This window comes from Penicillium soppii, assembly GCF_028829465.1.
Source record: "Penicillium soppii strain IBT 18220 chromosome Unknown utg000007l, whole genome shotgun sequence".
In the NCBI taxonomy this organism is placed as follows: Eukaryota; Fungi; Ascomycota; class Eurotiomycetes; order Eurotiales; family Aspergillaceae; genus Penicillium; species Penicillium soppii.
Genome location: NW_026643237.1, coordinates 2443788 through 2467388, shown reverse-complemented (window position 1 = coordinate 2467388; position 23601 = coordinate 2443788). Strand labels below are relative to the sequence as shown.

At 49.4% G+C, this 23601-nt stretch overlaps 11 protein-coding genes across 11 annotated transcripts; 4 read left to right on the top strand and 7 right to left on the bottom strand.

Annotated features, from left to right (window-relative positions):
- Positions 1 to 347: 347 nt before the first annotated feature.
- On the bottom strand, positions 348 to 1202 carry N7529_010205 (class III chitinase ChiA2; the record flags this gene model as incomplete). The annotated part of the gene is made up of 1 exon (XM_057245732.1): positions 348 to 1202. One exon carries the CDS (start codon positions 1200 to 1202, stop codon positions 348 to 350), a length of 855 nt encoding a protein of 284 aa, XP_057093995.1.
- Positions 1203 to 2897: 1695 nt separating this feature from the next.
- N7529_010204 (class I SAM-dependent methyltransferase) lies at positions 2898 to 3839 on the bottom strand (the record flags this gene model as incomplete). The annotated part of the gene is made up of 2 exons (XM_057245731.1): positions 2898 to 3538; positions 3599 to 3839. The coding sequence occupies 2 exons, from the start codon at positions 3837 to 3839 to the stop codon at positions 2898 to 2900; spliced, it is 882 nt and encodes a 293-aa protein (XP_057093994.1).
- Positions 3840 to 4435: 596 nt separating this feature from the next.
- N7529_010203 (uncharacterized protein) lies at positions 4436 to 4846 on the bottom strand (the record flags this gene model as incomplete). Its single annotated transcript, XM_057245730.1, has 1 exon — positions 4436 to 4846. One exon carries the CDS (start codon positions 4844 to 4846, stop codon positions 4436 to 4438), a length of 411 nt encoding a protein of 136 aa, XP_057093993.1.
- A 23-nt stretch (positions 4847 to 4869) lies between these two features.
- Positions 4870 to 5373, bottom strand: N7529_010202 (uncharacterized protein; the record flags this gene model as incomplete). Its single annotated transcript, XM_057245729.1, has 1 exon — positions 4870 to 5373. The coding sequence occupies one exon, from the start codon at positions 5371 to 5373 to the stop codon at positions 4870 to 4872; it is 504 nt and encodes a 167-aa protein (XP_057093992.1).
- Positions 5374 to 5829: 456 nt separating this feature from the next.
- On the top strand, positions 5830 to 6485 carry N7529_010201 (uncharacterized protein; the record flags this gene model as incomplete). The annotated part of the gene is made up of 3 exons (XM_057245728.1): positions 5830 to 5995; positions 6049 to 6326; positions 6378 to 6485. The coding sequence occupies 3 exons, from the start codon at positions 5830 to 5832 to the stop codon at positions 6483 to 6485; spliced, it is 552 nt and encodes a 183-aa protein (XP_057093991.1).
- Positions 6486 to 7138: 653 nt separating this feature from the next.
- N7529_010200 (uncharacterized protein) lies at positions 7139 to 7873 on the bottom strand (the record flags this gene model as incomplete). Its single annotated transcript, XM_057245727.1, has 1 exon — positions 7139 to 7873. The coding sequence occupies one exon, from the start codon at positions 7871 to 7873 to the stop codon at positions 7139 to 7141; it is 735 nt and encodes a 244-aa protein (XP_057093990.1).
- Positions 7874 to 8605: 732 nt separating this feature from the next.
- On the top strand, positions 8606 to 9284 carry N7529_010199 (uncharacterized protein; the record flags this gene model as incomplete). Its single annotated transcript, XM_057245726.1, has 2 exons — positions 8606 to 8744; positions 8797 to 9284. 2 exons carry the CDS (start codon positions 8606 to 8608, stop codon positions 9282 to 9284), a joined length of 627 nt encoding a protein of 208 aa, XP_057093989.1.
- Positions 9285 to 9917: 633 nt separating this feature from the next.
- Positions 9918 to 11102, bottom strand: N7529_010198 (tyrosinase family protein; the record flags this gene model as incomplete). Its single annotated transcript, XM_057245725.1, has 2 exons — positions 9918 to 10118; positions 10176 to 11102. The coding sequence occupies 2 exons, from the start codon at positions 11100 to 11102 to the stop codon at positions 9918 to 9920; spliced, it is 1128 nt and encodes a 375-aa protein (XP_057093988.1).
- Positions 11103 to 11481: 379 nt separating this feature from the next.
- On the top strand, positions 11482 to 12865 carry N7529_010197 (uncharacterized protein; the record flags this gene model as incomplete). The annotated part of the gene is made up of 4 exons (XM_057245724.1): positions 11482 to 12142; positions 12206 to 12556; positions 12621 to 12776; positions 12834 to 12865. 4 exons carry the CDS (start codon positions 11482 to 11484, stop codon positions 12863 to 12865), a joined length of 1200 nt encoding a protein of 399 aa, XP_057093987.1.
- Positions 12866 to 17237: 4372 nt separating this feature from the next.
- On the top strand, positions 17238 to 19095 carry N7529_010196 (serine hydrolase domain-containing protein; the record flags this gene model as incomplete). The annotated part of the gene is made up of 4 exons (XM_057245723.1): positions 17238 to 17778; positions 17829 to 17942; positions 18000 to 18264; positions 18315 to 19095. The coding sequence occupies 4 exons, from the start codon at positions 17238 to 17240 to the stop codon at positions 19093 to 19095; spliced, it is 1701 nt and encodes a 566-aa protein (XP_057093986.1).
- A 969-nt stretch (positions 19096 to 20064) lies between these two features.
- Positions 20065 to 22395, bottom strand: N7529_010195 (uncharacterized protein; the record flags this gene model as incomplete). The annotated part of the gene is made up of 2 exons (XM_057245722.1): positions 20065 to 21821; positions 21873 to 22395. The coding sequence occupies 2 exons, from the start codon at positions 22393 to 22395 to the stop codon at positions 20065 to 20067; spliced, it is 2280 nt and encodes a 759-aa protein (XP_057093985.1).
- Between the last annotated feature and the right edge of the window lie 1206 nt (positions 22396 to 23601).

Genomic DNA, 23601 nt, shown 5'->3' with positions numbered 1-23601 from the left:
AATAAGCTTTTTCCGGATATATACTCGCTTTACACAAGGCATATAGGAAAGCGGACAAAATATGTGAATTGCCAGTTTTAAATGCAAATAAGGTCTACAGTTGGAAGTGGAAATCCATAGGATGTGATTGTACATACACATCGTGGGTCATACTTGAATGGCATGAAGCAGTGACCATCCTATGTATTCGAAAACTTAAAATGACATTTTCGTGGATGACACAGCATAGGTGTCCCTGCAGCGATTGGATTGATTTAATGCATACCCAATAACCAAAACCGAATAAAAGAAGGAAGTTCATATAAGTCATCTGACCTCGGGGCTTCTAGATCAATTGGGTGATAGTACTAGTAGGGTGAGCCAGTGGTGAAAATGCGTTTACTTTCCTGGTCGTAGGTGTAACAATTACTAACGTTGGAGTCGGAAAGCCCGGAAGACCGCATCGCAATTCCACCGAATGCGGAGTTGGTGCTGTACCTACGAACCAGAGTCGCGAGTGTGCTTGGTTCAAGGTAGTATTGTGCCCCGCTAGATGTCCCTGTGGCGGCATTTGGGGAAGCTGGTACACCAACAAAGATTTTAGCATTCCCATATGGTGTGCCAGCGATGGCCGAGACCCAGACGTCATAGTTGATTGGGCCGTTAACGGAGCAACTAGGGTTTTTATAGAACTGGACCCAGAGGTGGTCAAACTGAGAGCTAGTGATTATCTGCTGCATATGAGGCTCTGGTATAGGGCATTGCGGTGACCCCGTAATGTAGTACATGTTGGATGAATCGGACACGAAGTTGGATCGAAGTATGCGAATCAAATACTGGTAGTACTGATTACCCCGGGCTGCTTCGATGTCAAAATCCCAGCCATTAACGAAAGTGGTGCCAAACAGCCGCGGAACGCAACTGTTCTGTGTTCTTCCAGATGCATCCCAGAGATTTTGGCCAATAGTTTCAGCCTCCCCCTGCGACGAGAGAGAGTACGTGCCAATGGCACCACCCGGAGATAAGATGATTTTCACGCCGTTTGACTGGCATGCCTTGATAGCATCTGCCAGATCGTCACATTGTGAGGGCTCACCAGATGCTGAAATGGAGCATGACTGCCCGATAGTGCCGGAGGGAATAGTGATGCCGTTGCCATAGTCGTACAAGAAAGACCAGACTATTATATAACTTCCAGCGAACGATGTACAGTAATAAATCATTTTTCTCAACAATATCGCCGCCGTTCTGGCCTCAATAGATAACGCTCTGGGCTCTGGATGCGCGGGGATAGGTCTTGATCATACGAGGCCCTGCCGATACCACAATTGATAAAAGGCTCAAGATGGTCAACAGAGATAAAGTTTGCATTTGGTAAAGGAAAACTGAACTTGGACAGGGAAAAGCTGAATATTCAGCCTTGAAAGCTCATTTTATTTTTGTATGGAATGAAGAATGGCCCGAAAAAACGATGTGGAAGTTGGTATTTATGGTGGAAGCAAAGAGAAGGGGACAATAAATGAGTGCAGTCTTCCTTACAGAGAACTGGGAGCCCCAATATTACACACAATACCGGCAAAGCTTCAAGAATACACTACGTCCATACCAGGATCGCAATTTCTAAATTTGATAGTCTCGAGTTATCATTATTAATTTTCAAGCAGATCCCGTTGCTTCTCTCCCTCTTGAGTTCTGGAAGACCCATCAAAGTCGGTTTCCTGCAATCGCTGCGCTTGCGCGGGATGATCTTTCAATACCTGCAACTGGCGCTGGTGTTGAGCGACTATTTACTACCGCTCGGGATATTTGCCACTATCACAGAGGGAGATTAAGCTTGTCTACTATCCAAAAGCTAATGATGTATCTCTGCGCTCCAAGGTTTGATATAGAAGATGAGCAGAGGCAGTTCTTGCAATCGACCTTCTCTAGGGATAAAATTCAAGCTGCAGCGGAGGATCAATAAGATAGCCCAGATCAACTTGACGTCGACCCGATTAGTGATAATTAAGAAGGGGCTGTTGATGATACAGGGAACGAAGCAGAAAGGGAAGTTGAAGGTGGACATGAGGGTAACGACCAACCTCTTCCTCTACCAGAGGAAGCAAACGCTCAGATACGCGCATCAGTGTGATCAAGGAAGCGGCAAAGGAGAGATGATGATCAGTATTCGTACTATTAGTTAGATTTTTCTATGCTCATAATTGATTCACTTTTTGCAGGGTTTTACTCTTCTTTTTGGTACCTACTTTTCTACCGAAAAGGATCATTACTATCTTCTCAGCGGAAAAGTCTCATTTAATCTACTCTGATGTAAATCAAATACTCAAATTTCCAGCTAAGGAGTGCACAAATTATACAATCACGATTGGAGCTCATGGGGACCCCATCTTGGCTCTTGGGCCGAGTGGGCTCTGCCGCAGCCTACCCCCGCACCCCTTGGGTGTAGGGTTCCTGAAGTATAGTATTCTTTACCGTGGACTATCTCTAGTATAGTTAGAATCTATCTCTTTTAATATCTATCCTTTTTTTCTTCTATCTTATCTCTCTAGTGTTATGGTTTCTAAATAAATACTAGTCTATTTTAGATTATATCTCTAGGAGATTGCAGAAACGTACTTTTTGTCATAGAGATACTTAGCAAACAATATTGATAAATTTTACCACGAATCTCATTCACTCATGACAACCTCAGCTTGCGTAATACTCTCGTTGGAGAGGATCATCGTCTATCCGGTTTTCTCGACTGGGAATAAGCCGGATGGTTATCTGAGTATTGGGAATATTCCCCTGCGATGAAGTTTGGACCGACAATTTGGTGTTCCCAAGTGGTTTCTTCGATGGGTGGGAGTGAGTACGCTTACTGTGCAGCAGGATCAGCTTGTAACAGAAGAGGGCTAGGACACGCTCAGCTTGCCCAATCAGATAAAAGAAGCAACCCAAACATCCATAGCCTTAACTCCTTTCCGACCCCCCTGTATACCCTCTAAGCTCGCCTCACACGCATCCCGTAACGCAAGAACCACCGCCTGTTCCCTCTCATCACTTACTTGCTCCTCTACTTCGCGTTTAAAAGAGGAAGAAAGACAAGCAGAGACTTCCCATTGTCCGTCCAACAACCCATCCCCACCCGGCACGCGGGTCTCAATCTCCAGCTGCCACCCAGCAGCCAGGGCCAGCTCGGTAAGCCGATTTGGCCCCAGCACCGTGCGGACGTTCGAGTCGCTGTTGGGTTTACGGCACTCCAGCGCTGCCTGGGTGAGCGCAGCTAATACGTGAGGCTGGGCAGAGGGGTGCGTTGCTACTAACGACCACTCAGCAAGGAGGAGACGCTTGCTGTGCTGCTTGAGGGTACGGAAGGTGGAAAGGATGAGGCCAGGGGAGGCGAAGTACCATAGGCAGTGGGCAAGCACTGTTGCGTCGAAGGCCTTACTCTCGCTGGAAGAGGGGGAGGGGAGGGAGGAGAGGTAGTCCAGTGGGGGTTGTTGGACCCAAGTAATCCGGCTACCCAGCGGGCCTTGCAAGATGTGAGTCTGTGCTTGGCCGAGAGTATACGGGGCACCTGTAGGAGCTATGAGTCGGCTGCTTTCCGCTCGCACCAAAGAAAAGCACAAGGACTCACCATAATCCAATTCCGCTGGATCGACTGCCACCACACTCCCCTGCTCGCCTACAGCAGAGGCAAGAACTGTCGTGCAGTCCCCTTGCCCGCATCCTAGTTCTAGCACCTTGGAGTCAGCGGGAATGTTCCAGTGCTGCAGGAGCACCAGGCGGTGAACAGTTTGGGATTGCTGGATGCTGAAGTGGGTGGGGTCGTGTAGGGAGACACGAGCGATAGCGGCGGCGTCAAGTTGAGTGGACATGCTGTGCTCGATTGGTGTTGTGCTAGGCACAAGACGGTAGGCGATTGAACTTGGAACTATAGCTTTGATTGTAACTGCTACAGAGTTCAGACTTGGAGGGTCGCCTGAGAGTGAAAGGACTTGGAAACAGATGAGAAAAGAGGGGGAGGAAGGCTATATAGGGTGATCGGAGGTCAGTAGGGTGCGTAATCTCAGATTTTGGGTTAGGGTTTCTATATAGGACAAATACGCATTTAGTGCCTCAGGCACCAGTGCGGCATTGCGCAGTCACCCCACCTTTTAGATTGACCCTGAGGTGGGGGCATACAGGGGCATACAGCGGAACATGGCCCAAGATAAGCGGAACATGACCCTGAGGCCGGCCCCCTGAATTACGCCAGTTATTATAGAATTCTTAGTCAGACATATCCTTATCTAGCAGATTGGCCCTGCCCACCAGTGTTCAACATCTAGGTCCAATTTTATGTGCGGGTGAACTCTCAGCGCGGTAGGCGGTCGGGTTAGCTGTGTGTTTACTGGGGCTACAGGTAGAGACGGGACTCATTCTACGTGAATCATGACGCTAATTGAAAGGAAAATAGCTATCCTGCTTTCGCTCACTCCCCCCTTTTCACCAACTCAAACCCAAACCTCGGCACTATATCAATCTGCATAAAGCTCACATGACACGCCACGCGCTGGCACCTCATCTCCACCACTAGACTCTCCGCCCCGCTGGGACAGGCGAACTCCACTGTGGTGCTGTTCGGCTTGGCTGTGAGGTCTAGCACACCGAGCAGCTCTCCGCGCACGGGAAGATTCGCATACGATAAGATGTCATAGTCGATCTCGTCCATACTGGAAGAGATGGTGGCCGAGGTGGCCGAGGGTGCGATCAGCTGCCAGACTTCAATTTCCGTTATATCCCCCTTGGTTGTGAGGTCCTTGACACGCGCAGAGAACTCGGGAGGCGGCTGCCAGGAGAGTGCACAGGCGTTGATGCCGGTGGAGGGGATGGGGAAGCGCATAATTGTCGAGTCCTTCTCTAGTATCAGTAGCTGCACACAGAGCGGTAGAAAATACGGACCTCGACAGTAACATAGACCTGCACCCCCTGACCCCACACGGCATTCTTCAATTTTCGGCTCGCCCGTACTATTCTATCCGGCCAAGCGTGGTGATAGACCCGAGAAGGGGGCATGAATTGCGCTACCCGGTCCAATCCCAGCCTGGCGTCGCCATAGGGGAGGGCCTCGAGTTCAGAGTCAGAAAAAGGGTAGGCTTGGTACTTGGATAGTGTAGCAGGAAAGAGAGCGATGTTCACAGCCGATAGCAGCGCTACGGCGAAGGAGAAGTAGATGATGAGCTTGGGAAGCTGGGAGGGCTTTGATGGCTCGAGGGCAGGGAGGTTATCCGAGGCTTCCAGCAAGGGGGCAGATTGATTGTCCTCGGAGGAGGAGCGCTTCTCAAGAGTTGCGCTGGAGCCCTCGCCATCGACGTATAGCGGAAGGGGCGCATACTGGGAAGAGCTGGACTTTGCTTTGGAGGGAGACATGGCGAGGGGAGTTTCAAAGAGTAAATCAGAGCAAGCAAGGAGAGAGAGAGAAAGCGCGCCGTGGGTAAGAGCAAGTAACGTAAAAGCAGGTAACCGCTCAGAAAGTGGGACTGCCAGAAAAAGGGACTGCAGGAGGCCTAGTACAATACGCCTTGCCCCTCACCGCGCAAGCCAGTGATAATATAGTAGGGTTACCGTGCATCAGGAGCTAAAACAGGTCGCATAAGCGTGCATCCATCGCGACCAAAGCCATATCTAACCGTCCACATCATGGTCTACCGATCTGACGCCACCAACTCGGCCCCCAAGCCATTTTGGGGGTGTGAACCGCGAACGGCTGCTTCTGGCAGGTAAGTGGTATGAGGAGTAAGAAAGTTAGACCATCCCTAAGCGTAGAAGTCTTCATCTTGCCCTCCGCACTCTGCACCGTGCTGCACTACTTGACCTCTCTTAACCATGCCCTCCCCTCTCTTTGCCGCAATCACCTTCCTGCTTGCCCTCAGCACGAGCATCAACCCCACATCCGCTGCGCACGCCGGCTTCCACGTCCAGTTCCCATGGATGACCCGCGGTCCAAACCCTGGGACCCGGCCGGAGATAGATCATTACCACCCTTTCTGCAGTATGTTCCTCTCTATCTCAGGTCTAGCAGCAACGTAGGCTGATACAGAGAAGGGGAGATAATACATAACCCCCAACGATACTCCCGCCGTTCCCGCACCTTCCTCTCCTTCTCCGGTCATCCTGGGGACCTTGTGACGGCCCTCTATACACGACAGAGAGTGCCAAGGAAGAGAGATGACTTTCCCTACATCATCCTGCAGGATGTACCCATCCAGCCTTCGGGGCAGCTGTGTGTGAATGTCACGATCCCATTTCAGACCATTGTCGACGAGATGGGAGTCATGTACTTCGAGGCGAGGGATCCGAAGACGGGTAATGTTGAATACCATGTAAGTTGCTCCAGCTTGCAAATAAAAGAGCTGATGCTGATGCAGAGATAGTGCTCCGATGTCAAGATGGCGGCCATGGAGGCCTTTCCGGAGGAGCATCCCGCTATGTGTGCGGCTAACAACGAGACGCTGATCCCGATGCCAGATGAGTACCTGTAGATGAAGGCTGGAGAGCTGTCATGTCCTGCAAGTATCATATGTGGTTCGCTTCTAAACGTGCAACTTTGTGCTCCTCTCTCACCTTAAAGTACAATGGCTCAATGTAACGGTACTCTATTAGCTTGTAATGAAGCAGAAATTCAGCTTGCTAGCTCCTCTATTCATTTCTATAAAATCCAGAGTAATCGCCCTAGCACTACTGCTATCTATAGCGTATCTGAATGAACGATCCGCCGCCAACGCAATTATTAGCCCAACTTGAGAAGGCTAACGAGGAAGCATCAAAGCGCAAACTGCGTGACAAAAAGTAAATTACTCGTGAAGAGCGTCAAGGAAGAGAGCAATCGGGTCTTAGTCGCCAGGCTCTAACGCGTCATACAAGGTGTAGAGGATCTGGTTATAATACACAGACGTATAGAAAGAAATAATCGAAATAATGCTTGATATACTCTGCTTATGTATATGTATACTGCTATGTAACGAAAGTGGTGAGAAGAATACTGTCAAAGAGTATTCAAAGTTGGTGGGCTGTGCCGCTCGCCTGTAGAACATGTTATAGACACTTGCAATGCTTCTTCCATGCGAGACATTGGTAATCCGCAGCAGAGCAGTGTCTAGACATGTAAGATCTCATCTTCACTCGCACCCTAGGTTTACCGCTTCTCAAGGGCGACCTCGTCTGCGTCGACCCCGTAGGTGTGTCGCTTCTCAAGAGCGACCTCGTCTGCGTCCACGCCATAGGTGTGTCGCTTCTCAAGAGCGACCTCGTCGGCGTCCACCCCGTAGGTGTGTCGCTTCTCAAGGGCGACCTCGTCTGCGTCCACGCCATAGGTGTGTCGCTTCTCAAGAGCGACCTCGTCGGCGTCCACCCCGTAGGTGTGTCGCTTCTCAAGAGCGGCCTCGTCGGCGTCCACCCCGTAGGTGTGTCGCTTCTCAAGAGCGGCCTCGTCGGCGTCCACCCCGTAGGTGTGTCGCTTCTCAAGAGTGACCTCGTCTGCGTCCACCCCGTAGGTGTGTCGCTTCTCAAGAGCGGCCTCGTCGGCGTCCACCCCGTAGGTGTGTCGCTTCTCAAGAGTGACCTCGTCTGCGTCCACCCCGTAGGTGTGTCGCTTCTCAAGAGCGGCCTCGTCGGCGTCCACCCCGTAGGTGTGTCGCTTCTCAAGAGTGACCTCGTCTGCGTCCACCCCGTAGGTGTGTCGCTTCTCAAGAGCGGCCTCGTCGGCGTCCACCCCGTAGGTGTGTCGCTTCTCGACCGTGTAAGAGCGATCGACACGGGCGATTGACTCGGCGCGGCGAGCCAGACCAGCGTTGGGAACCGCTGCGGACTGGACAGAGAGGATGTTCAGGCCGAGGCTGGCGAGGCTGAGCAAGGGGATGGTGGAACGCATTGTTGAAGTTTGGCGGTGAGTGAATGCTTTCGTTGCGTGAGGCGAAGAGTATATCGTTGATGAGATATTGTTAGTGCTCGTCATGCCATTAAGAATTTATGCGTTTCGCGATCTGAAGGAGAACTAGTGTGCTTACTTCCCGACTCACATCCTTGACTCCTCTGGTCGACCATCACTACTCAAGAAGAGGAGTAACGCATGCTTTGGTTGTAATGCATATGCTGTCATCCGCTAGACAATTAGTAGATAGTGTTGAGACAATGTCAGCTTTACCTCGATTCTTACCTGTTACCACCTTCCTATTTGGTCCTAACTGTAAGGGGGGCACGATAATCCATCACGCAAACCTCCTCGGACTTCATTGACTAGCCAGCTGGTGAGCAAAAAGCTTAAAGTAGGGCGTAGTCATTAATCTATCTAGGTACTTTTGTTTCGAGTAGGGTAGTATCATTTATGGAGACACCAACTGCCCTGCGTGTGCTTCTCTGCTTATTGGCGCTCTTCACGTTATCGACGAAATCCTTCACACGAGGACTCTGGTGAACAGAGCATCTCGACTATTGCCCTCTCCTCCTTCCCCGCTCTTCAGGACCATGGTGACTTGCCCCACCCCCCAACCGAGATCAGATACGGCTATAGATGTGTTAAACAATGTTAGTCCGCTCCTGATGCCGAACAAAATCACCGTCTCCCTCTGCTACCCTCAACGCGCCACCCTGCCAGCACACGAAGATGTTCCCTAAGTCCTTAGCACCCCAATTCCACGGTCCCTCCCTCGGCCTGCTCGCAGCGCTGAGCGTATGTCTTGTTCTGAATTTGACCGCCCTCCTCTTCTCCCTTCCCATTTTCACGCGCGGAACGCGGGAATACAGTGCGCCATGCCCCAGATTCTCCTTCTCGCACTTGTGACTAACGCACAGTAGCCTACCTCGCCGGCAACCGACCTCGCGAGCTCCCTTTAAAGGTCCGCACCATCCAAGCCGCCTTCCATGACGACCCCTCCCACTACGGGATGGAAGGCACCACGGCCACAGCTGAATGGAACGCAATCCGCCCTGCCGGCAAGGGGTTCGTGTTTTTAGGGGAGGAGCACTTCGCATTTGGGGTGTCGATGTGGCACCAGATGCATTGCCTTAACCACATACGCGCGGTGCTGGTCAACGGGGATGACGGGTCGGATCATACGGAGCACTGCTTCCATTACCTCCGGCAGGGCATTCTCTGCGCCGCCGATACAACCCTAGAGGCGGGCGGCACGAGCATGAAGTTGGCCAACGGGGATAAAGTCGCTGCGGGCGGAGGAACTGTGCATACCTGCCGGGACTGGAGACAGGTGTATGATTGGATGGAAAGCCAGCATGCGGAGTGGACACAGGACGCATATGAGAGGTTTCAGGAGGCTAGTCAATGAGATAGTGGGTATAGGATAGCTCAGTGAGAACAGTACACGATAGCATGTTGGGATCTGCGATTACGAGAGAAGAATTGAAACGAATTAGCGCTGAAATGGAGGTAAGCTTACGTAAAGATGAATGATGATAACTAACTGAATGAAAAGAAAACATACAGGGGGTTCACCTACGGACATGTGACAATGCACCCCGCTCGATCACACAAGATGATCTCGGAACGGCCCGTCGGAACCCGACGGAACTCCGATCATTCCTTGGCGCATGAGTGATCACATCATGCAAGATGCAGAGATCGCGTGCATATGAACCAATGAACAAAATCAAGCATTCTTGGCAGTAAAAAACGCCGCATGACAAAGTTTGAGTAGACGCTGCACGCTTATCATCGAACGCCTCACTTTTCGGGACCAGGGCTTGGCTTCCCCAAAATGGCAAATCGTCTGGAAGTTAGTCTACTAACAAGCTCTGGACCCTGCCGATAAGAAATAAGATGACATTGAAGATGACGATCACGAACAGGCGACGGAACAGACAGATACTATTTCTGGGAATATTTAGAGTAAAGATAAGCAAAGTGAGGTCGAACTCCAAGATATGGATGGTATCAGTCACGTCTAGTAATTAGTTACCCCTCACTCGTCCGTATACCGATAACACAACGGCCAACCCTCGGTATCAAACACACTCCTCGGCGTCACAGGCACACTCAGAACGTCGAAGGGTAGCTGATGATCTGCGTGAGCGTCAAGGTCGTAGCGTGGGTCGCTCATATTGTGCGGGGTGAGGGGTACGCCGGAAAAGGCGGCGAAGTTGGATTGGTGGTGGCGCTGCCACTAAACAATTCATGTCAGTAACGTTGTACTGCTGAGACATATGGAGCGGGGGCGCACTTCACTCCACAACCGGTCCAGTTGTGCATGATGCAGCCAAAAGAGCGGGTCATTAGGCGTGAAGCTGATTGCCATGCCCTGGCAATCCTCCTGCGATAGGGCCTTCGGGCAATCTCCTGCCAAGTCGCCCCCAACGAAATTGTGAACGTGATTGTGCAGTAGTGCCATTGCGTGCTGGAATTTGAAGAAGTCGCCCGTGGTTTGCTCGGTCGAGTTGCGCACGAAGTCCGGGCCGAGGGTACGATTTTGAGGCAGCTCATGGGCGAACCAGCCGGTGATAAGCGTCAGGTTTCTCCGCAGCGGGTGTGGGATTGGCCAGGCAAGCTCAAAGTTTGCAAAAGCGCCGGTGGTGACGGTACAGTCCGCCTCGGGGGAGGAATCGCAGTCCCCCGTTCCACCCAGCCCATACTCTGCGGAGTCCTCGAACACTGGCGAGCCGAATAGGTCTGCATGATCGCGTGACCAGTCCCAGTATGGGGTTGGCCCGCTATACCCGCAAGTGTGGCGGAGGGAGGTGTCGAATAGGTAGGTGAACCAGCGGTCTGCGCTCATGTAAGTATAACCCTGAAACGCAAGGAGGGAGGGAAACGCACGCCACGGCAAAAAGTAGGCATTCCTATGCGCGCTGTGCTCCACTGCTGCGTGCGAGTAAGAGAAGTCATCGTACAGGCTCCTCTTCCCCTCAAGCACCGTCTGGTCCGGCGTCAAAGATAGCCGTTCGTGTCGTATGCTTGCCAGGCACTTGACAGCTCGCACCCACTGAGCTTTCTCGCTATGCGTCAACGTTCGCCATTCTTTGCGTGTCAGTAGCTTACTGCACTTTTGTGGTGGTCCCTCCTTCAAATCATGAGCATATGAGAGGTGGGCGCTGAGGAGGTGGACAGTGAGGACGGCGAGTATACAGACGAACGAAATCGAACGGCCCATGGCTATCATTCAGCTCGGAATGGAACAGAGAGCAGGTCGCGATAGTCGTAGGATTAAATCAGAGCCTAAATAGTGAGCTCACTATGAATGATGCTTATAATTGGCCACTACCATTGATGCAGAGCAACACCCCCCGCCTTTTATGCAGATTAAATGTTGAACTGAGCAGTGCTCAAACACTCTCATCTTTAATCACACAATCAACTTATTCTATCAGACATCTTCAGTACGAGCTAGTACATCAATTGTTTTTCTTGACATTAAACCCTAAGGAGCTAGATTGCCCTAGTTCCATAGTGTCTTACCCCCCCCCCCTCGTGCTAATAACAGCAAAATGAACCCAACCCTCCTCACCCCATCTTGAAGCCACAAAAGCACAATGATGCACACCTCGATCTACCTCTCCCACTCCCTTGCTCTCCTTGTCTGCATCGTCTTTCCCCTCTACCTCGCCATCCGTGGCTCCGCCTCGTTGTCAGACATCGCACTTGTCCTTTCCTCCCTCTCAGAGCGTGCCGAAGCCCTTCACTTCAAGCTCACCCCCTCGCTTGCCGCCTCTCCAGCACCAATCTCCAAATCCCTTCCCGATGGACTGGCGCACTGCATTAACTCCTTCGAGCAGTATCCGGTTCTCGCCGAGCAAGTGCTCCAGCGGAAGCATGTGCGGTATTCCAAGCAGACGCCCGCGCAGAAGGCGATAAGCAGCCAGCTCGGCTATCCTGCACACTTCGAGAAAGCCAGGAAAGGAATTGAGGTGAACGCCCGGTTCTCGGAAAAGATTGCACAGATTGCGAGGAGGGATTACCACACCGGCCCGCGAACACCGGAGGACAAAGAAGTCGCGGATTTTGGAGTGGTGGACCTGGCATTTGCGCATCTTTCGCGAGACTGGAGCACGCAGGGCGCAAAGGAAAGACAGGCCGTGTTTCCGCCTGTTCTAAGTGGGCTTGAGCAACATTTTGGCGGGAGCGCGAGAGGGAACAAGGTGCTGGTACCCGGAAGCGGTATGGGCAGGCTGGCAAGCGATATCGCTGATCTCGGTACGTTTCATCATACTTCCTTATCATTATTGAGTTGAAGGCACGGCCTCACAATCGGTGCAGGGTACGAGGTCACAGCCAACGAGCTGGACTACGGCTCCATCCTGGCCTACCACCTGCTAACGAACCATACGAGCTCGCTGCACCAGCACACCCTGCAGCCCTTCGTGACTAAATGGACGCATCAGGCCAACCCCTCCTCGCGCTACTCCGCCTTAACGGTGCCGGACCACTGGCCAAACAAGGCCGTCAAGCTCGTCGAGGGCGACTTCTTGGAGATGTTCTCCCGGGACGGTGAGTTCGACGCCGTCGTCACGCTGTTCTTCATCGACATGTCTACAAACGTGATTGATTTCCTGAGCAACATACATCGGCTGCTGAAGCCTGGGGGGTGTGGATCAACCTTGGGCGTACGTTACTGTCCTCCCTTCCTTGAACACTGACATTCACCGCCGACCTTGGGCTGACGTCTATGCAGCGCTGAAATGGAGCACCAACAGCGCTCTCCAGCTCTCCGCGGAGGAAGTACTCCAGCTGGCAGATCTGCTCGGGTTCGATGTGGACCATACGTCCAGGAAGAACATTGACAGCTTGTATGCCGAGCAGCCGGAGACTTTGCTGAAGTTCACTTATGGTGAGTCCCTGCCGTTTTCTTGTGATGAATTGGGATGGTTGCTGATGGAACGGGTAGTTACGCAGTTCTGGTCCGCAACGAAGAGGTGATGAAACGGAGGATGTATAGTCTTTGTTTGTGCTCCGCAGAGTATTCATTGATATAGTACTAGCACTGGACTGATTACTAGTTCGGAAAAGTAAACAGATGTTTTTGTTTTGATCATTGCTGTATGAGCCATCAACTATGCTCAAATAACAATTTTCAAATCATCTCTTGTTAAGTAATGAATATGAAAAACTTCGCGGTTATTCGATTCTGGTCATATGCCTTGCGGCCAGCGCTTATGCTGCAGCAGGTGGTTAAGTACACCTCACCGGGCTTGAGATCTTGTGCAAGTACAGAAACCATCTCATGTCAATTTCCGAAGCGCGGGACCAATTTCTAGAATGGAACAGATCGAGTTTAACTCTTAGGCACCATGTCAACCAGAAGGGAGATACCTATATCCGGGTGAACCCCTCTCATAGCCCTAGCAAAGCGGTACCAAGCTAACAGATCTCAAGGAACTTGTCTGCTATGGTCCCTGGGTGGCTCAGGATGACCAATTTGCTCTGCTTATGCTGTTTGTAGGCGAGCTTGGTATGACTCTTGGAAACGAAGACCAGAGGTATTCATGCATATACAGAATCTAATTTTCATTTGCGTTATTAATATTATTATCAAAGCTTTCTCGTCAAATGCTCAAGTTGGATTGGAGAGGGTCGCCATCTTGATTTACTTGATGCCATTCCCAAATCCGAGTTTGAACCTAGCGGAACAGATTCCCCGCTGGTTCAGAAATGGCCTGCGCCATGTCCACCGAATTGGATCCCTGAAGAACTAACCCCCGATCTATCATTTCTTGAAGATCTGGCAGCTTTACTCAAAGCTTCTCCTGGTGAGTGTACGAAAGAAAAACCCGGTACAGTTCATCTAATAATAATCAATCAGGTTTCGGGGGATCGACACCTCTTCAAGACGCTATTTTAAGCAAAATAGTCGAAAGTGTTATTCAGCTGCTACAAAATATGCATGAGTTACAAGAGAATCGCAATTTTCTTGGATAGACACCATTGCATCTTGCTGTCGTTGACCGGGAGGTATTCGCTCTCATTTTGGATACCGACCATGGGTTAGATATGAGGGTATGACTGATAACTGGAGCATCACCCATCTCATGTATGCAGCTGTAATAGGAGCCACGCATGCGGTCGAATTGCTCTTCATCAAAGGCGCAAACTTAATGGCTCATGATGAGCGCTGATATCGGGACTTTTCGAGATATTCCTTTGATCTTGGCCACTGGAATCTCATTCGCGTAGCTCTGGACAAAATCCGCATACGCTATGGTCCAAATGCTTTCCAATACTATGTCCGTTGGGCGCTTCTCTACCTCTTATACAACAATACCGCATTGATGGTGTCAAGAGATTCATACTTTGAAGTTCTTGTTAAACTATGGTGATGTGAATTTCGAGTATCGGGACTGTTACGAAGCAGCAGATCGCAACAACCTACTGCACTATGTAAGAAGCCAGAAGGAATTTGATGCGCTCACTCGTCGCGGCTTTCACTGTTTTAACGAGCCCAACAGCAGGCAAACTATAATATTTTCCATCATGAGTTGTGTCCCAAATGCGGATCTCACTCTTGTGTCTCGAGAATGGAATACATGTCAATCATATTGAACATCATGGACGCAGTATTCTGTTCCAGATTTTGCCGAAATTGAGAGATTTAAACTATACGACTTGGGATACTGATGACTCCATCAAGCTCTGTTTGGCTTGGGGCCTTGATATATTTCCATCTCGGACTGTTGCAAATGTGCCTGTAGCACTGATGGTTGTCATAGTAATGCGGCATTTGATATCAGTCTCACGTCAACTATCTTCAGCGGCCTGCCAAATCTTGTTTGGGCTTTTGAATGGCTCTCGCTTGTAGAAGAATACCGTGGCTATGATGCTGCAAAATCGGTGCTTCTGTCATTCCTTCGCAGGAAACTCTCATGCATGCTTGAGATAACACACATTTGCTGTCACAGAGGGGGAGATATAAGATCATGGATTCGTAGCATTTTTCAGTCAGAGTCTATTCCAGAAGACGCCGAGGAGATATTAGACGAGGAAGAGGAATTGATCGACACACTGGAAAGGGAGATGCAAGGGTATAACTCAGAAATTTGGGTGTACTCGAATTTCAGTGGATGATCCTACTGAAACAGACATATGACGAGAGATTGGAGGAAGTTGATAACAAGAGAAAAACATACGTGAATCAAGTAAGTGGTGAACCTAGAACTTTTGACTTATCAAGTACTTCGTCTAAGAAAGGAAACAGACCAAGGTCGAGGTGAATCATAGGAACGATAGATATCATCACGTCATCGACAGCTATTGTGATATTTCATTTCAGCTAGCCTGGTCGATGGCGGATTACGCTTTGTGGCTTCAGTAAAAGATGGCTGGTACAAAAGCGAATGTCTTGGTTTACCGAACTCATTGACACAATGAAAGTGCCTGCCCAAAGCATTGAGATTGAAATGAAGAAAATCAAGATTGCAGAGACCCGTTTAGAGATAATTGACCAAGAGGGGATCATTAACAGTCTTTCGGCATTCGTTGATTTTGATTCTATCGGTATACATTCCTAGGATACCAATCGCTACCTCGTTAAATGCATTGATTGTCATGTTCCAGACCAATATTCAATTCCATACACACCCCCACCGACGTCCCGTATTTGCCACGTCCATCGATTTTTGAGGTGTTAGAATGACGCGTAGAGAGTATCATTGCCTCGCACATGCGGCTATCAAAAAGTACAGACCTTGAAATTCAAAAGTAGAACTTATGAGGACCAGTGCCTTGAGAATTTGGAGGCCTAATGAGCTAGGCTGGTCCCTATAGCCAGAAATGGAATAGCGAGATTTATGAACGAACGTTACGCTAGCATAGGATTTGATGACTTCCGTGCCGAGGTGGCACCGCTGGATGATGCAGGATGCGCATAAGGGTCCCCTCGCTCTCCTATTCTCTTTGAGTTCTCTAACACTGAGTTAGTGGACCAATTCGCCATACATTATGGTGGCGCGGCGGCATTTATCGATGACTAATCTCGCTGGCGAGCAGGGCGCTCGGTGGAGAAGAACTTGGCCAAGATACAGTCCCAGGATATCCCCTGCAGCGAGGCATGGGCGCAGCGAATAGGATCCTGCTTCGCACTGGAGAAGACCAAGCTCAATCACCTCACTAAGAAGCAAGGCGAGCACCTGCACGGCCAAATATCTGTTAAAGGAATAGCCATCCCGCCCTCTTCCACAGCCAAGTTACTGGGTGTGAGGTTTGGATGCATGTGGTCATTTGCTGACGCCACGGTGTGAAACTCTAGGCACACGATTCGCGAGGGCGGTTATGCAATGCGAACGATGTTGACGGGGAGATAGGTCGAAGGCAGATCATGCTAGACAAAGAAAGCACACCCGGCATAATAAGCCTTCATGCATCTTCAGACCTCCAATCATGCCTCGGCATGGCTCTAATGGATGACATGGTAAGTTAGGCGTCAAGTGATCTGGATGCTGGAACATGAAAATAGGGGTTATTCGTAGAAATGTGAAAGACTCTACATGACAGGCCTTCAGGAGTTATCTAACTATAATGAGTCTAATAGTAACTTGAAGTTCTGGACTCGAAAGTGATGAGGACTCGAAGAATCACTCGACTCTTATCATTGCCCGGTCAGTGGTACACCACCAGCCCCAAGCTTAGTGTGACATCGTGATGTAAATATTCCAACGTGAGAATGCGCAGAGCTGATCGAGCGCATGCACGCCTCCAACAATAATTGGCAGTCCAAATTGAAATAATCATGTTTGATATGTATATCATCAAAATAAGTGAAATTTAATGGAATAGGTTTTACTATTCCTCAGGTTTTCAGATCCAAGCGCGAGGATCCAACCGCAGGAAAAAAATCAGTTTAAATTCTGCACAAATTGCAGGAAGACTAATTATATTGTCAACGATTGCTGGTGTTGTATGGAATTCACGACCATGAAAAAGATGTCATAACTTAAACCAGTGATATAGCCAACTATTAAATCCTTCAGGCGGATGATACAGACGAATAGAAATATACCGAATACATAATGCTGCATGTGCAATGAAGGAGCCTGCTATCTTGATCAGTCCTCCCCACCCTGCCATATCATTCTGTTTGAAGCCCGTGCACGGCAGAGGCAGAGGTAGGGTATTTATGTAGCTCAGAGCCTATAGATCTGCCTTAATAGAAATCCTTATTTATTTATGGGCATGTCTGCTCAGGATTATCCTAAAATACTACCTACGCCTCTGTCAGCAGAGACGATAAAAGTTCTCATTTGCATTTGATCACATTATCTTTACACACTTTGAATTGAGATCCATGGCTCACTTCAGAATGCCACTTGACCAGCTGTTGTTGTTACTGCTGCTTCAAGTTGTTCTTATAGATGCAGTGCATCTCTGTCCTCTTCTTGGACCTAGCTGGCCTGCCCCCACAGGTCTCTCTAGCGACGCCGCCTTCCAGACAGCGCTGAAAAACATCACTCAAACCATCCAGAATGCTAGCGATGCGGGAGACTTCTCTGGAGCCTCCTTGTCATTGGAAATCTTCGACACCAGTGGTTCCGATGGATTGCTTACTTACGCTTATACAGCCAAGGAAATCAATACAACTCTCGGCGTGAGCAAGGTCGACGAAAACACTATTTTCCGCATTGGTAGCACTTCTAAATTGCTTACAATGTTGCTGCTTCTGATCCAGGGCGGTTTCAATCGCCTGGGGGACCCAATCTCAAGGTATATTCCAGAGATTAAGGCGGCTGCTGATGACGTTCTGCGGAATTCCACGAAAAGAAACAATGGAATTGACTATACCAACTGGAATGATATCACAGTTGGAGAGCTTGCGAGTCATTTGGCGGGTATCGCTAGAGACTGTGAGTGTTTCCATCAATTTTCAACCCAAATTTGATCTCATATCTCCAAGATGGTTTTTTCGATCTCACCGAGCAGGCCCCGTTCCTTCAGTCATTGGGATTTCCCACGCTGCCTTCCAATCAGATTCCACCCTGTGGCGTTCCAAATCCTTGCAGCAGAAAGCGTTAGTTAACCACACTTCCTCGAATACTTTCGCCCCTTCTGATCCAGATATCGCTAGAGTTTTTTGATGGGCTGCTCCAATCTCATCCTGTTGTTTCTCCATCATCTACCCCAATCTACTCCAATGCAGCTTTCCAGATCCTTGGATACGTTGTTGAGGCCCTTGCGGGCGGCCAAGACTTTGAAAAGGTTCTCGAAGACAATATTATCAAACCGCTGAATATGGCGCACACCTTCTATACTACGCCCAATTCATCTCTTGGTGTGATTCCTAGCTACCAGGGCGAATACTGGTGGAATTTCGATATTGGCGAAGAGGCACCGTCAGTAGCTCTCATATCTCATCATTTTCAGGAAGCTCACATTTTCATAGTGCTGGTGGTATTTTTTCATCCGCAAAGGACATGTCTACTTTTGGTCGCACAATTCTCAACAGCACGCTTCTTCCTCAATCAACCACAAGGCGGTGGTTGAAACCACTCACTCATACATCATCTCTTGACTATGCCGTTGGCGCACCTTGGGAAATTCTATCATTTGGTAATGAACGTCCCATTGATCTCTATACCAAGTCAGGGGACATTGGCACATACTCCTGTGTGCTTTCATTAGATCCCGACCATAACGTGGGCTTTGTTCTTCTAGGCGCCGGAAACAACACCCACGTCTCTCTAGCTCTCGCTTCTGATCTCGTCTCCGAGAATCTGCTATCTGCACTTGAAAAGGCCGCAAAGAACCAGGCACACGCCCGTTTTGCAGGGACATATGCCTTGAGTAAAGGGAATTCCTCTATAACCATCACCACAGACAACGGACCCGCTCTGGTCGTCACGAGATGGGTTAACAATGGAATAAACATGTTCCCCAGCTATATGGCCTTAACTGGAATTACTGATCCCTCCATGCTTAGTATTCGTCTGTATCCTACTGGTCTTGAAAGTCCTGGACAGCTTTCTTTCCGGGCTGTGATACCGCCTCCATTTCCGTCTGGTATTGGGCCATTTAGCTCATCCTGTATCACCTGGGTTACCGTGGACTCACAGGTTTACGGCAATGTGGGGATTGACGAGTTCGTGTTCAAATTAGATAAAAAACGCAACGCAGTCAGTATATCTCCAAGGGTGCTGCGTACTGTTCTATCGAAGATCCATTAGTTCATTTCTTTAATTTGCTGGATGATTTGAGTTTGGGATACGCTTTTATGTACACTCTGTTGACCGCGGTTGATGCAGGGTTTTATTTCCCAAGGAAACCTCTATTTGATGTTTATATGCTTGTGAGAAACAGATTAGGGGCCATTTATGTTTAATCTACATGAGCATTTCTATTCTATGTACAAGCAATAGCTGCATATTCCTAATTCTGGTTCATGATCATGTGCTTCATTCTTTTCTCCGTGTTGTCCACACTGCCACTTTCCCTCTTATTATTTCCGAGGGGTGTTTGAGGGCTTCTGCCCTATAAAGAGATAGAAGTATGAATAGAGCCGCAGATCATCTTGGTTTAGTTTCTCCTGCACCCGACTAATTAGAGCATCGGTATCTTCTTTTGACCAGCCCAATTTCTTAGTCAATAGACGTAGGGTGTATCCCTCCAGCGCGTGCTGCATTAGAAACACATAGGATCGCCCGATGCGTTTCAATTTTGGGTCATCACTCCAGTCATAAAGGGGACCTAGTCGCAGGTGCTCGAAAATTAGCTTCTCAGGCTATGCACATAGATTATCTTCAAATATGCTTGCTCGCCTTGAATATTTCTTCCTCGACGTGTGTGATCTTTGATGGATTTGTTGGATTTTTAGGTCTATGCATCGATATGTTTGTTCCACGATCTCTCGATGGCCTTTCTATGGATATGCAATTCAAAGGGGGAGCCAGTATCATTTCGTTAACGATCTGTAGAAAAAACTACATAAGCAAATCGCATAAAGTAAAAGCAAAGAAAGGGTATGAACTATGAATATTCCAGCAATTAGCAACCACCGCCACCGCCACCGCAACCTCCACCACCACCACCTCCTCCTCCGCAACCTCCACCACCACCTCCTCCTCCGCAGTTTCCTCCACCGCCACCTCCTCCACAGCCAGCCGAGGAACCTGTCCCAACACATCAGCACACATCACTCAGGATCGAAGTAACCCAAGAATATAATGACTTACCACATGCTGCTCCGCCACCTCCTCCGCAGCTACCAGCGGCCGCACCACTACCTGCAAAAGTTGGTTAAACCCAATAGTTCTAGAAGAGCGGAAGAAGAGCTTACCACATGTACCTGCACAGCAGTTTCCGGCAGCGCCCGCTGTAACATTCATGCAACCAGGGTTACAAGCGTACACATCGGAGTTAATGCAAGGGTCCGCCATATAAGGAGCATAATAAGGGACCATAATCGGGTACCCATAAGCATACGGCATGTAGTAAGGGTCGACAAGAGTACGATCACTAGATTTCGAGCCCGAGCGACCACGACCACGCTTCTCGGCTCGTCGCGCGGCTTTCTGGTAATTACTTTTTAGGCGCAGATACTGGAGAGTGTTTGAGCGCTCTGTCGGAGCGTGCAGATTTGTAGGGCGGACGGCATTGTGTGCAGAGATGTGTGGATTTTTGTTTGGGTCGGAGGAGATATCTGGACGGTCGTGTAACAGGTCTGCAGCTTCGCGGGCGCGAGATGCTGAACCGATGGTGATCAAACGGTCGTAGAGGTCTGGTGTTCGTGTTGCCTCGCAGTACCAGCATGTACATTCGCTGTAGACGCCGCCGTTGGTGGCTCGGCGGTACATTTTGCTTGTCCATGCGAAGCCATCGGAGAGTTTGCCTTCGTCGACTTTGTCGTCGTGGTCGATGAAAATCCGAACACCATTGCTTGCTGCTTTCCCCGTGCTGTACTCGTAGTACCGGGATGGTGCGAGTTGGTGGGTGTGCCAAGCTAAGTCGACGTCTAAAGTGGGCACAGCCATGTCCTTTGGGTTGTCCATCATGATTTGGAAGAAGACTTCGTACTTTTTGATGAGCCGGTCCATAGTGTCAAACACTGTCGGAGAATGCAGCCAGTCGATTTGGTCCATTTTCTCCACGAAGGTTCCTTGTCGGATCACTGCACCTACAAGGTCTAATGCGAATGGACCCAGGTTGTCCCAGTACCGTGACATCATTCGCCGGAACTGAATTCTCTCCTTTGGTAGCAAAATCTTGGTGTACAAACCTCCCTGGGCATCTATCAAGACTTTTCGGTCGCGGAGCTTAAGTTCGAGCTTTTCTCGGAGCTGGGTGATGTCTTGACACCAGTCCACCCGGCCATCCGTGAATTGCATTAAATCATCCCCAATAGCCTGAATTAATCGTGTGGGGAACAGCATGTACCGCAAGCTTGGGTGACTGCCCTTGACAATCGAACCTTCCGGGATTCCATAGAGATTGGTAAATGAACCAGGCATGGGTAGATCCGAGTACAAAGTTGCTTGGAGGTCTTTTCGGAACTTTGCCACCTTGAGCCGGCCATGGTCGATTATGTGACTACAGCCGACGCATTTCACCTCAAATGTGTTATCAGCGTAGCCGTTGCCAAATCTGAAAGCACAATCGACGGTCGCCCCGAAGTGAGCTTCTGTCCACGGGACAGCGTTCACCTTTTTGCAGTAAGGGCAGTCCACTTCCTTCGTGGGCTGATCAAGTAGATTGTTCCATTTGAGTTTGAGTTTCTGCTCGAATAGCTGCTGGGCTTGATCAGAGACTTTATATTCCATCGTCTGATTGTTTATACAGTGGTCAATGACTTCCCATGGGAAGCCCGTTTTCCAGGTGCTCATCTTGCCGTACCGAATAGAATCTTCAAGGAAGCTGCGGGGGTTCAAAGAATGAGCATGCCAGACCATCAAAATATCTAGACAGCGACTTAGCCTTCATGATTAATTTTGGTATATAATGCACTTACCTAGAGGTGGTAGATTATCTGGACTCCATGCGACTAGAGTATCGCAGTTGACGATGCTTTCATAGCTGGCGTTCTCCAGTTCACTGATTGTTGCCATGGGTCTTGATCGCGGGAGACCGATCGACCACCAAGTAGTATATCGGTCGACGGCGCGGGCCGTATACACAGCCCAGCGCTTCTCACGAATACGCGCCCTGGCTTCGTTGAGCGAATCCGGAAATTTGTCCGCTTCGGCATCGAAGATACCGAATAGCCCGTCATCACCAGAAATGGTATCCCGTAGGTCTGCGAGCACAGCTAGGAATTTGAGGTGTGCGACGCACTGGTCGCGTGTAATTGTTGAGTTGGAAGCTAACTTGGAAGAAGAATCAGATCCCAGATTTAACTTTGGTAATTCCAGTCCTAACTGCTCGACTTGGTCGGCTGGGTCGGCTGCATAGGAAGGTGGTTGTTCACTGGAAGATTTGCTGGATTCGGAACGTTTGGGTGTCTCTTTGGACATATCATCCGTTGACACACCCATTCTGATTGATATTTGAGTAGAATTTTCTGAGTAAAATTGACTGAGGAGGGTGAGATTTAGCAAGGTAAGTCAAACAGAAGGTGCTCGGGAAGTCTCGAAGTCTTATATACTACGCTCTGGAACCCCGGATATGTCAATCATGTCCAAGGAACTTTTGAAAACTGCAGTCCAACCAAACGAAAGCAAATTAGCGCGTGCCAAATCGGATTATTCATAGCCCCCAAATAACTGTCCGTCTCCGCAGTTTCAATCTAGAGGCAGTGCGGGGCCAATAATGATGGACGCCAGTTGCCCTGCAGGTCTGAACTCAAGCCGGCCTGCTAAGCCTTGGAGGATACAGTTTCTAACTGATCCACAGGTTCGTATTAATTTATCCTCCGAACGAACATTCCATAAATTGATTATGTAATTATTGCAGGGCGAAGTCGGGCGCTGCACTGCCTCGGCTGCGGCTCCACATCGCCCTATGGCCCCCAACCGCTGATGATCATGACCTCATGAATGTCCGCATGTCTACAGGGTAGTCTCCGATGACGGTTAATTCAATACTACTTATTAAGTACCCATTATGATGTATGTATACTCATGGCTAGTAGGAATATCACTTTACATTTGAGGTATAGATACTTATTGGTTTTCATGATGGCTATCCCGGCCGCCCTTCGCAGACGGGCCTGCCAATTCCGTAGTAACTTGAATTTCGGTATCCGGTCGATTCAGTAACAACCCTCGTGCCTCGATACAGGAGATATGATTTAAAAGATTCTGTCAGGTCATAAATCACAGGCTTGAAAAGCCGTCTGATGTGGTGGTCGACTGCCACACCCAGGCAAACCTTAGGTTGTGTATCTGGGTCCATTATTTCTAATCCGCAGAGAGGCTGGAAGTCTACTCAAGCGGCCAGCGGTCAGGTGAGAAAGAGCCTGACTCAGGGTACAAATAAAGAGTACAATCATTTGAAACGGGGAGTGAATAGAAGTCAGACGAACCAAGCGAGCTGATTTTCTTTAGAGATCATACAATAGAGACATATGTGCCCAAGTCCAAGCCACGGCGCCAGGATCCTTTGATGGCCGGCCATTTGTCTATGCTCGGTACACTGCGTGCCACGTCTCCCTATTAAAGCAAAATTTTCCTCATACGTTGGTGACCCTCCATCACGAGGCCTGATGTGGGCTGTAGGGATATTATCTGGAAAAATCCTCA